The 14,585-nt window shown below is 42.6% G+C and overlaps 1 protein-coding gene across 2 annotated transcripts in view; it reads right to left on the reverse strand.

Annotated features, from left to right (window-relative positions):
- Positions 1-14,585, reverse strand: part of adamts3 (ADAM metallopeptidase with thrombospondin type 1 motif, 3) — a 137,888-nt gene that overhangs the window by 20,540 nt on the left and 102,763 nt on the right. For both annotated transcript variants that reach the window (XM_042220121.1, XM_042220120.1), the window contains exon 17: positions 11,685-11,848. In XM_042220121.1, the coding sequence (XP_042076055.1) occupies positions 11,685-11,848 (164 nt within the window). The remainder of the gene's footprint in view (positions 1-11,684; positions 11,849-14,585) is intronic.

Here is a 14,585-nt window from a genome sequence, read left to right on the forward strand (position 1 = left end):
TTTCAAAGTGCCAAGTGTTAGCTCGACTTATATATTTATTATATTTACACATAAATATATGCCCCCCCCCCAAAAAAAGAACAAAAAAAACAACTCAAATGCCACACAACCCTTTTAACAACAAGCACCCACATTCAAAGAATTGTAATTCCACTACTGTGAATCACCACAGTGGATTTAAATAGATCAGTTAAGGCACCGTCATTAATTTAGCAGGTTTATCAAGTATTGCAATAACTGTTTCAGAATTACAGCTATTTTTGTACGTAGTCCTCCACAGTTCCAGAGGCTGAAAATATTTGAGCAGCTGACTGAAAACCAGTTTCACAGGCTTCCTAACAAGCTGCTCCCTTGTTATTCATATTAAGCAGATATGAGATATGAAGTTGATTAAATTTATGTTTGTTTGCTGTTCACTGAAAACTGTCCGAGGGCCAAAGATGTGTCGATGCCTGATGTAAATGAGGCCAAGTTACAGCATGGGCACGTACGTCTGCCAGTAGGAGCAGGTGTTTATTGATGATGTGACAGCTGATAGAAGTAGCAGGATGAAGGGTACAGAGATACTGTATGCTCTCTGCTCAGATTGAGCCAAGCACTGCAAACGTCATCAGACGGAGCTTCACAAGGCTAATGGATAATAATCTGACGTAAATGCAAAAGCAGCTCAATAGATTCTAAAGGTAAAGACATGGAATATTTTTAAAAACACCTGATCTGAACCCAGCAGAGCAGACTCTCAGTCACCGAGACACACAAACCAGCATCAAAGTCCAGTTTTCTGCAGCTGGTGTCCTGCAGGTTTCAGATCTCACCTGGGTCAACACACCTGAATCACCAGGCCTCTGGAGAACTTCAAGACATATTGAGGAGGTCATTTAACCATTTAAATCAGCCGTGTTGGATCAAGGACACATCTAAGTGTTTGGAAAAGTGTACTGCTAAAAGTACTTTTATTGCACTACGTTATTTCACTCTTGAGCTGCTGTAACATGAATCAAGCAGCTGAACTGCCACCTCAGCATGCACGATACAGAGTCTTGCTAATGGCCTACTAATGTTATTCAGGTGTGTTGCAGCAGAGACACATGGGAAAGTTTCAGGACACCAGCCCTCGAAGACTGGAGTTTGACCCCCGTGGCCTAGTAGACCATTATGGAGGAAAAATAATAAATAAATAACATCCAAATTCTCACAGCCCTGACTGTATCCATGGTATTTCAATTTTAAAGTTTCACCAAAGCCATCACGTGCAGCTTGGAGTTGATTTGGAGGTGGCTGAACAAGTATCTGTTTCTCCTATCAGAGTTAAAAATAAATAAGAAACTCTGAGTAAACATGAGTGCTGACATGTAAAAGTGTATTAACGCTCATTGTCAGTCCATTCTATCGTGGAAGCAGAGTTACTAATTATTCCTACTTGCTCACGAGCTGCATGTAAAATATTCTGCCGGATATTCATCGCATTTTCATAAAAACAGGCAAAGCATCTGGGGAAGAAGGCGCATCTGATGATTATAGCTGCTGTATTGTGGTAAAACTAGCTCATTCACACTGCTTATTGTGCTGTATTTCACTGGCTTGTGAGAATAACAGGGTGATAAGATAAATGCAATAATCTGATGTTAAAGAGTCAAAAAAGGTGCACTGAATGCACTGAATGTGGAAATGCTTCTGAATGGCTTTCATGAATTTTATGTAAAATATGTCTCTTATCGAAATGTGAGACGATGCATTTCCATCAAGCTGCATGCACAAAAACTTTACTGTGAAGAACTTTCTTCAACTCACCTTGGGTCAACACACCTGAATCACATGATTAGTTCGTTACCAGGCCTCTGGAGAACTTCAGGACATGTTGAGGAGCTAATTTAGCCATTTAAATCAGCTGTGTTGGTTCAAGGACACATCTAAAACCTGCAGGGACACCGGCCCCCGAGGCCTGGAGTTGCCCACCCCTGCTCTATGGTGTATAACAATATGTGTCATGTATTTGAAGCTTGATTAATGACTGACTGTGCACCACCAATGTGAACCACTTAGATGCGTACTAACTTATGCTGTAAGTCCTTGTCTAACATGAATATTTGTACTATTACAAATTATTACAAATTATTTTTGTCACTATTCGTGGCTCATTTCAAGAGACTTTTTAAATATTTGCCCAGTGAAAAGCCACTTCCTGATGAAACTGTGGATATTACACTCTCCACACTCTGGAGAACCCATCTAATTTTCCTGTATATATTTTCATCTGCTTATTCAAGGAAATGCATTATTGAACTGCAGGCCTTTATTGCCACAGAGTAACAGTACGTTTATTATGCTTTATTACAGTTTGAATATATTAAAACTGAAGACTGCATTCATATGTTTTCAGAAGTGTAACCTCCACGCTATCAGAGAACGTTATCTCGCTTTAGTTTTAGCTGACAATTGAACAGCTTCAGCCTCTCAACCAAATAAAGTCTGCTGTGAAAAGAAAAGAAGATTACGATTAAATTAAAATCATGACAGGAGGAGGAGGAGGAGGAGGAGGACGGAGCCGGTTACCAAGATTACGTGAAGTACCCTCAGAAGGTCTGCTAGATGATGTTAATGCAGCACTACGGACGATACCTACAGCCACGATTACCGACACTAACAAGCTGATCTACAATACGGCAGCAGTGATCAGTGAGATGCTTGGCTACAAGTTGAACAGCCACAAGGGGCAGTACCCTCCATGGAGAAGGAGGCTAGAGGGCAAGATCAAAGTAGCACGGAGGGAGGTTAGCCAACTAACGGAGTTGCAGAAAGGCGCGATGAGAAGGTGCATAAGAAATACAGCAAGCTGTCCATACCTGAGGCCTTGGAAACTGCCAAGCAAAGACTCACAGCCTTGGCCAGCCGCTTGAGGAGGTACACCAGAGAGATAGAAGGCAGGAGAATAAACCAGCTGTTCTCCACAGAACCAGCAAAGGTGTACTCTCAGTGGCAAGGGAACAATAATAAGAGAACAGCACCACCAAGGCTGGAGACGGAGCAATACTGGAAGAGCATATGGGAGAAGGACGCAACCCATAACGGCAATGCTCAGTGGCTAGTGGATCTGAGGGCAGACCACAGCGACCTCCCTGAACAGGGTCCAGTAACCATCACAGTGGCAGATATCCAAGAAAGGGTCTCCAGTATGAAGAGTTGGACAGCACCAGGGCCCGACATGGTTCACGCCTACTGGCTAAAGAAGCTGACTGCACTCCACGAGCGTCTGGCAGCACAAATGAACCAGCTGCTAGTTAACGAGAGACACCCGGAATGGCTAACCGAAGGTCGGACGGTCCTGATCCCCAAGGACCCCAAGAAGGGACCGGTCCCCTCCAACTACCGACCAATAACCTGCCTCAGTACTACATGGAAGCTCCTGTCAGGCATCATATCGGCTAAGATGAACAGGCACATGGGTCAATACATGAGTGGGACACAGAAAGGAATTGGCAAGAATACCAGAGGCGCAAAACACCAGCTACTGGTAGACAGAACAGTCAGCCGAGACTGCAAGACCAGACTGACCAACCTGTGCACTGCCTGGATTGATTACAAGAAGGCCTATGACTCAATGCCCCACAGCTGGATACTGGAATGCCTAGAATTGTACAAGATCAATGGGACCCTAAGAGCCTTCATCAGGAACTCAATGGGGATGTGGCGTACAACACTAGAGGCCAACTCCAAGCCCATAGCACAAGTCACCATCAAGTGCGGGATCTACCAAGGAGATGCTCTGTCCCCACTGCTGTTCTGCATAGGCCTGAACCCCCTCAGTGAGATCATTAACAAGACTGGCTACGGATACCGACTACGGAACGGAGCAGTTGTCAGCCACCTCCTGTACATGGATGACATCAAGCTGTATGCCAAGAGTGAACGAGACATCGATTCACTGATCCACACTACCAGGCTATACAGCAATGACATTGGAATGTCGTTCGGACTGGAGAAGTGTAGTCGGATGGTAACAAAGAGAGGGAAGGTAGTCAGAACTGAGGGGATTGAACTACCAGAAGGCAACATTGCAGACATAGAGGACAGTTACAAGTACCTGGGGATCCCGCAGGCAAATGGGAACCATGAAGAGGCCGCTAGAAAGGCTGCAACCACCAAGTACCTGCAGAGGGTCAGGCAAGTCCTGAGGAGTCAGCTGAATGGTAAGAACAAGATCCGGGCCATCAACACGTACGCCCTGCCCGTGATCAGGTACCCTGCTGGGGTAATAGGCTGGCCAAAGGAGGAGATAGAAGCCACTGACATAAAGACAAGAAAGCTCCTTACCATGCATGGAGGGTTTCACCCCAAGTCCAGCACCCTGAGGCTGTACGCTAAGCGGACATAGTGGTGGTAGACAAACAGAAGAAGACGGCCGTAGTGATCGATGTAGCGGTTCCGAATGACAGCAATATCAGGAAGAAGGAACACGAGAAGCTGGAGAAATACCAAGGGCTCAGAGAAGAGCTCGAGAGGATGTGGAGGGTGAAGGTAACGGTGGTCCCCGTGGTAATCGGAGCACTAGGTGCGGTGACTCCCAAGCTAGGCGAGTGGCTCCAGCAGATCCCGGGAATAACATCGGAGATCTCTGTCCAGAAGAGCGCAGTCCTGGGAACAGCTAAGATACTGCGCAGGACCCTCAAGCTCCCAGGCCTCTGGTAGAGGACCCGAGCTTGAAGGATAAACCGCCCGCAGGGGCGTGCTGGGTGTTTATATATATATATATATATATATGTATATATATATAAATGTATATAGATATATAGATATAATATATAATATATAAGAAATATAAATAATATAAGTAATAGAGATATATATAAATATGAGAAGTATATATATATACCACACACACCACACAACACACACACACACACACACACACACCACACACACACACACACACACACACACACATTAGAAAGCATGGTGTTTGGACCAATGATTGGATAAAAGCAGACGTATGTGGATGCCTCAGTCGGTCATGGTTTTGGAAACTAAATGCTGAACCTCCTTCTCAGTGGCTGCGGCTGCACCACAATTTTAAAGCATCGAATTAGCAATTAAAATCAAGCTTATGACAAAGGTGACCCCTCAAACCCAACCCAGAGTGACGAGAACTGTTAATAATGGCAGAAAGAATCTTTGGGAAAAATTTATTTGTGGAGACTTTTTGTTTCAGGTTGACCCCTGTCCTATCCAGGGAGGGGGCAGGATTATGACATACTGCAGTCAGACACCGGGGGGCGATAGAGATGGTTTGGCTTCACTTTTTGTGGGCGTGAGATCGTCTGCATTTTCTGCAGTCACTGGTTTCTCTCCGTTGAGTCCTCATGTTCTAAAAATGTCTCCAAATGAATCATTTCATGTGACAGATCCTAATAATTTGTCCTCTCAATCACATAATAATCATGGCTTGCCCGAGCAGCAGACGAACCAATATGACACTACAAACCTCACATTGTGGAGTCGTTCAAGTTTCAGTCATGTTGTATTTGGCTGAGAGTAAACCAAATGATGGAGGTCAGGTCTTTCCTTCACTGGCAGATTTAGTCAAGTTCACGTTTTCTTTGATCTCTACCAGGTTTGATTAATGCACCTCACAGTAACTCACTCACTGCTCAGCAGGAGAAATCCACAAGTCCAGAGAGCTGCTCCAAGGAAAACGATCATATGACCACAAATATGTGCTGTGAATCAGCTGCCTGTTAGTTTTGGTTTTGATTGGAAGATTTTGCCGCTGGTTTTAAATGATTTACATGAGAGTTCTACTCATACTGTACCCACGATTTTCTAAACTGTCTAAACCTGAATAATAACGGTCCTCTTTTAAAGCCCTCTTTAGTGTCATTGCACCTGTTGAGGTTAGGAGCTACAAAAGACAGTTGCTACTTTACTAAAGTAGTAGCACTCAGACTACTTTGCAAACAAAAGTGTAATTTTTGCATTTGAGTAATGCAAAAATTACAACAGCAACAACAAACAAACAACCTAATGCATTATTTTCTGTTGTTCTTGTGTTTCTTGGCAGATAGATCTGTGCTAGTGTCAGCTCGACAGCAGAGTGAACTGCAAACTGTGTTTGGTGAAACCGAGTGCATCTGCTGGTGCCCCAAAAATGGCGATAGCTAGCACTGAGTTCAGCTAAAGCTATCAGTCTAGGATAAATAGATGAGCTGGCTTAGAGCTGGGCGATATATCGAGTTTTTAAAAAATATCGATATATTTTTATACGAGATATAAGGTGTGACAATATCCTTTATATCGATATAGTCTATGTTACGTTATAATTATACTTGTGGAGCCGCGAGTTTGCCTCTCTTTCGTCCACTTTTGTCTTTACGCAACGTTACTCGGCCTCGCCTCTCCTTCACTGAACACAGCTCCCCCTCCTCCACCATCGCTTCACCTGCAGGAAGCGACAAGATGTTAACGGAGATTTGCCGTGTCCGAGTTACTGCACATCGCCCCGTGCGTGGGGCTGGACGCCGTCAACGTGTTAGCTAGCTAACCACGCTAACGAGCTAACCACGCTAACGCCATGCAGCCCAGAGGCGCTGCACAGCCTAAAATCCTTGCATTTTCTCAAAAGTTGACAGCGCGCCTTATGTATGAATTCTGGTTGTGCTTGATGGCCGCGAACCGATTTTATGTGGAACACGGCGCTCAGCAATCTGTCAAAAAATGTTTTAGTACGACTTTGGTAAGCTACGGAGCTGCACCGCTTGATGGACTGTCGGAGCATTACGGCTGAGCCTCGCGGAGTGATACGTACTGTGCTTCAACGTAATATTACCCTACTGTGTATAAGGACCATAAATGGCACCTGTTAAGAGACGTGGTTGCGAAGCGGATTTCAAACTCCAGGCTGTCAGTCACGCAGTACAAGTTGGGAACAGAGCAGCTGTGAAATCTGTCTTTGTTATTGTGCTCAGCGTCTTTTAGTTTACATTTTGACTGCACAATTGTGAGCTTTTTGTTATGCACAAAAACAACATTGTTTTCTTTTATTTATGGAGCATTATTATTTAATAAATGCTCATAATTTATTTTTGAGTAAATTTTATGTACATCTGCTCTATGTTAATAAAAGTGCCTGTGTGACATCTGGGACACAGCTTTGACTAAGAACTCTCTTTTTGTTCTTACTTTATGGCTTTAAAAAAAAAAAATCGAGATATATATCTTATATCGCCATCCAGGTAAAAAATATCGAGATATGAATTTTGGGTCATATCGCCCAGCCCTAAGCTGGCTGGTGGAGGTGATGCAACCAGTATGTGGCTGGTACATACTGGTAGGAGTCACAGTGGAGTGTTTGATCGCACAAAACTCCTGTTAACTTATTTTTCTGATCAGGTAACATTACAGTAACACTGGAAGGTCCAAAGTTACTGTAAAAAGTCATTTAAATGTAACTCTGGGGACGAAAACAACGTTAACTCGTTTCGTTTTGGTGCACCATGACAGCCTCTGCTAGGTCTTGTTTTTCACGGTCATGCCGATGTCTCTACGCTCTGATCTCAGTTTCACTGCGTCTGTTTTCCCTCGTGCTCACAGAGAGGCGCAGCGATAAAAGAAGGGAGCAGCTTAATACTGTACATGTATTAAAATCTTCCCAGCAAATGCAAATGTGTCTAAAACAACTGAAGGGACTGACTCGTTCAAATTTATCTCAAGTAGTATTTTATCTTAGGGATAAGCCTCTTCCTTTGGAGACATTCTCATATGGTGCATTTACATAACACTAATGATTTTCAATAATTAAAATCTAACAGATAGCCATAGAAAATAAGTGATAAAAGGGATTTTGGGAGACTCGGGCAGGAGGGATGAACTGTTTTAGTGCTCATTATCAAGTAAATAGCCTTCTGAATGAATTCATATATGAGTGCGTTAGATAAGGAAGTGTTATTACCAGCACCACCACGGGGTCGTACAGAGGGCCATCGGTCTGCAGCGTCTCTACGTCGCCCTCGATGATGTAATGCCATTCAACGCCCAAGTCGATGAAGCTTCTGGACTTGACCTCCTCTCCTTTGCCATTGAGGATGTAATGCCCCGTCGCCTGGTTCTTGATTGCTGTAATCAGTCACTTGTTATAAGCTGCTGACAAACTTGAAATAGCTTTACTTTCTAGATGACAAAGATCAGAATTATTCACAGAGAAAGAAAATGCACTCTCAGAGCAGTCACTCGGAAAGAGACCGTGCCTGAACAAAAGATAAAGGCCTATCACCGTACTAGGGATCATCCTGAAGCAAAGCATTTCCATCGTAAGTCCCTTCTGTTGTCAAAACAAACTGCCAAACTCATTAGGTATCACAAGTAAACTTGTTTGAGGACAAAAATGATAAACTGGCATGGTTAATTCAGATATGCTTTCAAAAATCACAATATAAATGCATTTAAAAATGAGCCTCGAGTGGGAGGGAAATTAATGCAACGACAACATGGTAAAAGATGCTAAAAGGATGTTTGCAAATACATTTTCTTTTCATTTCTGCTGCTCAAGTGTGTTTCTTTATGCTTTTAAAAGCATTAGAGATGATTTCGGAGATTCGCACTGCATCGCTCTCCGTTTCGCTTTTAATCTCTTTCTTCTCCTCTCTCCTTCCTCACACACACACACACACACACACACACACACACACACACACATTAGAAAGCATGGTGTTTGGACCAATGATTGGATAAAAGCAGACGTATGTGGATGCCTCAGTCGGTCATGGTTTTGGAAACTAAATGCTGAACCTCCTTCTCAGTGGCTGCGGCTGCACCACAATTTTAAAGCATCGAGTTAGCAATTAAAATCAAGCTTATGACAAAGGTGACCCCTCAAACCCAACCCAGAGTGACGAGAACTGTTAATAATGGCAGAAAGAATCTTTGGGAAAAATTTATTTGTGGAGACTTTTTGTTTCAGGTTGACCCCTGTCCTATCCAGGGAGGGGGCAGGATTATGACATACTGCAGTCAGACACCGGGGGGCGATAGAGATGGTTTGGCTTCACTTTTTGTGGGCGTGAGATCGTCTGCATTTTCTGCAGTCACTGGTTTCTCTCCGTTGAGTCCTCATGTTCTAAAAATGTCTCCAAATGAATCATTTCATGTGACAGATCCTTATAATTTGTCCTCTCAATCACATAATAATCATGGCTTGCCCGAGCAGCAGACGAACCAATATGACACTACAAACCTCACATTGTGGAGTCGTTCAAGTTTCAGTCATGTTGTATTTGGCTGAGAGTAAACCAAATGATGGAGGTCAGGTCTTTCCTTCACTGGCAGATTTAGTCAAGTTCACGTTTTCTTTGATCTCTACCAGGTTTGATTGATGCACCTCACAGTAACTCACTCACTGCTCAGCAGGAGAAATCCACAAGTCCAGAGAGCTGCTCCAAGGAAAACGATCATATGACCACAAATATGTGCTGTGAATCAGCTGCCTGTTAGTTTTGGTTTTGATTGGAAGATTTTGCCGCTGGTTTTAAATGATTTACATGAGAGCTCTACTCATACTGTACCCACGATTTTCTAAACTGTCTAAACCTGAATAATAACGGTCCTCTTTTAAAGCCCTCTTTAGTGTCATTGCACCTGTTGAGGTTAGGAGCTACAAAAGACAGTTGCTACTTTACTAAAGTAGTAGCACTCAGACTACTTTGCAAACAAAAGTGTAATTTTTGCATTTGAGTAATGCAAAAATTACAACAGCAACAACAAACAAACAACCTAATGCATTATTTTCTGTTGTTCTTGTGTTTCTTGGCAGATAGATCTGTGCTAGTGTCAGCTCGACAGCAGAGTGAACTGCAAACTGTGTTTGGTGAAACCGAGTGCATCTGCTGGTGCCCCAAAAATGGCGATAGCTAGCACTGAGTTCAGCTAAAGCTATCAGTCTAGGATAAATAGATGAGCTGGCTTAGAGCTGGGCGATATATCGAGTTTTTAAAAAATATCGATATATTTTTATACGAGATATAAGGTGTGACAATATCCTTTATATCGATATAGTCTATGTTACGTTATAATTATACTTGTGGAGCCGCGAGTTTGCCTCTCTTTCGTCCACTTTTGTCTTTACGCAACGTTACTCGGCCTCGCCTCTCCTTCACTGAACACAGCTCCCCCTCCTCCACCATCGCTTCACCTGCAGGAAGCGACAAGATGTTAACGGAGATTTGCCGTGTCCGAGTTACTGCACATCGCCCCGTGCGTGGGGCTGGACGCCGTCAACGTGTTAGCTAGCTAACCACGCTAACGAGCTAACCACGCTAACGCCATGCAGCCCAGAGGCGCTGCACAGCCTAAAATCCTTGCATTTTCTCAAAAGTTGACAGCGCGCCTTATGTATGAATTCTGGTTGTGCTTGATGGCCGCGAACCGATTTTATGTGGAACACGGCGCTCAGCAATCTGTCAAAAAATGTTTTAGTACGACTTTGGTAAGCTACGGAGCTGCACCGCTTGATGGACTGTCGGAGCATTACGGCTGAGCCTCGCGGAGTGATACGTACTGTGCTTCAACGTAATATTACCCTACTGTGTATAAGGACCATAAATGGCACCTGTTAAGAGACGTGGTTGCGAAGCGGATTTCAAACTCCAGGCTGTCAGTCACGCAGTACAAGTTGGGAACAGAGCAGCTGTGAAATCTGTCTTTGTTATTGTGCTCAGCGTCTTTTAGTTTACATTTTGACTGCACAATTGTGAGCTTTTTGTTATGCACAAAAACAACATTGTTTTCTTTTATTTATGGAGCATTATTATTTAATAAATGCTCATAATTTATTTTTGAGTAAATTTTATGTACATCTGCTCTATGTTAATAAAAGTGCCTGTGTGACATCTGGGACACAGCTTTGACTAAGAACTCTCTTTTTGTTCTTACTTTATGGCTTTAAAAAAAAAATCGAGATATATATCTTATATCGCCATCCAGCTAAAAAATATCGAGATATGAATTTTGGGTCATATCGCCCAGCCCTAAGCTGGCTGGTGGAGGTGATGCAACCAGTATGTGGCTGGTACATACTGGTAGGAGTCACAGTGGAGTGTTTGATCGCACAAAACTCCTGTTAACTTATTTTTCTGATCAGGTAACATTACAGTAACACTGGAAGGTCCAAAGTTACTGTAAAAAGTCATTTAAATGTAACTCTGGGGACGAAAACAACGTTAACTCGTTTCGTTTTGGTGCACCATGACAGCCTCTGCTAGGTCTTGTTTTTCACGGTCATGCCGATGTCTCTACGCTCTGATCTCAGTTTCACTGCGTCTGTTTTCCCTCGTGCTCACAGAGAGGCGCAGCGATAAAAGAAGGGAGCAGCTTAATACTGTACATGTATTAAAATCTTCCCAGCAAATGCAAATGTGTCTAAAACAACTGAAGGGACTGACTCGTTCAAATTTATCTCAAGTAGTATTTTATCTTAGGGATAAGCCTCTTCCTTTGGAGACATTCTCATATGGTGCATTTACATAACACTAATGATTTTCAATAATTAAAATCTAACAGATAGCCATAGAAAATAAGTGATAAAAGGGATTTTGGGAGACTCGGGCAGGAGGGATGAACTGTTTTAGTGCTCATTATCAAGTAAATAGCCTTCTGAATGAATTCATATATGAGTGCGTTAGATAAGGAAGTGTTATTACCAGCACCACCACGGGGTCGTACAGAGGGCCATCGGTCTGCAGCGTCTCTACGTCGCCCTCGATGATGTAATGCCATTCAACGCCCAAGTCGATGAAGCTTCTGGACTTGACCTCCTCTCCTTTGCCATTGAGGATGTAATGCCCCGTCGCCTGGTTCTTGATTGCTGTAATCAGTCACTTGTTATAAGCTGCTGACAAACTTGAAATAGCTTTACTTTCTAGATGACAAAGATCAGAATTATTCACAGAGAAAGAAAATGCACTCTCAGAGCAGTCACTCGGAAAGAGACCGTGCCTGAACAAAAGCATGTCTGAACTATTCCTCATTCTGTGCAAAACAAACTGCCAAACTCATAGTATAATAAAACTTGTGAGGACAAAAATGAAAACTGGCATGTTAATCAGATGCTTTAAATACATATAAATGCATTTAAATGCATCGAGTGGGGAAAATGCAACACAAGTAAAAGATGCTAAAAGGATGTTGCAGATCATTTCTTTCTTTCTGCTGCTCAAGTTTTACTTTATGCTTTTAAAAAGCATTTAAGATGATCCACTGCAGCACCCGTCTGCTTTACAACAGTTTTAAAGATGCAGTCTCCAACCACTCATCAGCTCTGCATCCTATTAAAACAGGGAAAGTAGTCCCTGCTGGTTTCAGCTGTGCTATTTTGTTTGAAGTGCACCATTATTGTCAAACATCCAATAATTAATTTAAAAACACTACTATTAGTGGTTTATACCAGCAGGCAAATGAAAAAGTTCACAGAACTTTAAAGTAAGTATGTGAAATCGCTAATTTGGATCATATCATCTTGTTTCGGCTGCATCTCCAACATCCTGCAGCCTCCTTCGCTGCATCCTTGAACCTCTTTCTGTGGTCTTTCTCTGGCTCTGCAGCATCGTCTTCAGTGTGAACCGTCCCCCTGATATTTATAATCCTGTTCTGTCCGAGCATCTCCAGCTCAGCCACCTGTTCCTTCTCAGTGCCATCATGGTGGGTCTCAGCAGCATCTCTTCACCCGGTCCAGCCTGCCTGCACTCTCTTCTTCATCTCTCCTGTCCACTGTCCTTTGCTTTGGATGGTTGACCCCGGATAGTCAGACTCATCTATCATCTTCTCCTTCCATCCTTAAGTACTCTGTCTTGCTTCATAACCTTAATTTAAACCACTGATTCTTTTGTTTGGTAGAGAGGTGCACAAACTTCTCAGAGCCTCACATCTAACACAACTGTAGGCTCTACGAGACACCGTTCAATAACTCTAATAACACAGAGTCCATTTTTAATGCAGTTATTTCATTTTTCTTACTTGCTCCATTCAGTAGAATAAAACACGCTTGCAATCAGGCTGCGTTTTGACTGGACTACTACCCCGCTGCTGAACCTTGGGCATCGAGGTGCCGTATGAATAGTGAGCTGTTTCAAAAGTCACTGAGATTTCAGCCAATTTTGCAGCGTGCACTTATGAGGTTGGACAGACTGAATTAAACATGCACACCATACTACTCAATCTTTCTTAGATGGTAACAGTAATATTATACTAGCTTTTAGACTCAGTGTTTTAGCGCATCTTCTATGTCTATTTAGGGCCCTTTAGTAGCGTCGGTGTCAAACAGCTTCGTTCTGTGCTAAGCAAAGAGCTTTTGTTTGCTTCTAGTCAGCCTGGAGTTTGGACAGCAGTCATCATCTGTGTCACCTTTTGTGAGCGCTCAGTCACTGGAACCTCAGGTTTACATGACGCATGAAGATCTAGAGACTTACTGTTGGATTCAGTCTCACTATCTCAGGTCCAGACTAATCCTGAGAACAGTTCTAATTTTGTGTACATTTGAATATTTTTGGAAACAAGCTGTACAAATATCAGCCAGGCTCTTTTTAAAGACGCACAAATTATTTCTATAATTTCCATCACCTTTTCATTCCACACAGAAGTGTTGCTGCTTGTTTTGGTGTTTTTGTGCTTGCATTCATCTTCTTTGTCTTCTTTTACAGGTTTCACAGGATTCAGTTAAATAATTGTCAGTGTAAATATTAACCTCAAAGAGCTCTTTGAGGAAATAGAGCGATGCTGACCTGTATCACCTGGCGGACACTAAATAGATCGTCCTCTCCTCCTCCCACTCTTTTTACTGAGCAGGTGGTTTTTGCTCCTTTTGAAAATAGGAAAATATTGTTTCTGCTTTTACGATGTTTTATGAACTTTCATGTTTATTCTTTATTTTTTTTATGTTAGTGTGAGATCAGTTGACTTCCTCCACTGTCAGTCTGCTTGTACTTGAGTTACAAATACTGACATTTGGAGCCTTTTTAACCACTTTGAGGTCGTTTTCATTTTTGGCATATTTACTGTCTTCTAGCTGCACATAAACTCAGTCTGACTCAGAAACAGGATCCTTTAGTCATCACTATCACTAACTGTTCTACCAGACCCAACATGCGACTTGACTAACTGGCATTTTAAAGGCAGAAATCGTGCTTTTTTCACTTACAGTAAATTGACCTTTCAATGCAAAGACAAGAACCAAGGATGGATCCATCTACTCCATCAGAAAAAGTTGACACATTATGTGATCATTCGACTGACAGACGCGTGTTGCACGAGGATTAAAGAGTATAATCTGACATGTAATCACAAAGTTCTTCACTGTTTTCATTAAAGTTGCTGTTATCAGCAAACTGCCAGCTTGTCAGATTCTTATCACTCACATGTGTGTGTCTAGAATACACAAAGGGCCTCCTCCAGTGGGACAAACATTTCTCTTTTTTTGTTCTTTGTGAAATTTTCTAAATGTTATTTTCTTAAGAGGACAAAGTTGGAGGGAATCAAACCAGCGACTACACTGATCGTGCTTCTGTGTTTGCTGCTGGTCGCACTCCTGACGGACTCTTCACCTTACT

Source organism: Haplochromis burtoni, unplaced genomic scaffold (genome assembly GCF_018398535.1).
Source record: "Haplochromis burtoni strain Fernald_Lab_line unplaced genomic scaffold, NCSU_Asbu1 Contig_43, whole genome shotgun sequence".
NCBI classification, from domain to species: domain Eukaryota; kingdom Metazoa; phylum Chordata; class Actinopteri; order Cichliformes; family Cichlidae; genus Haplochromis; species Haplochromis burtoni.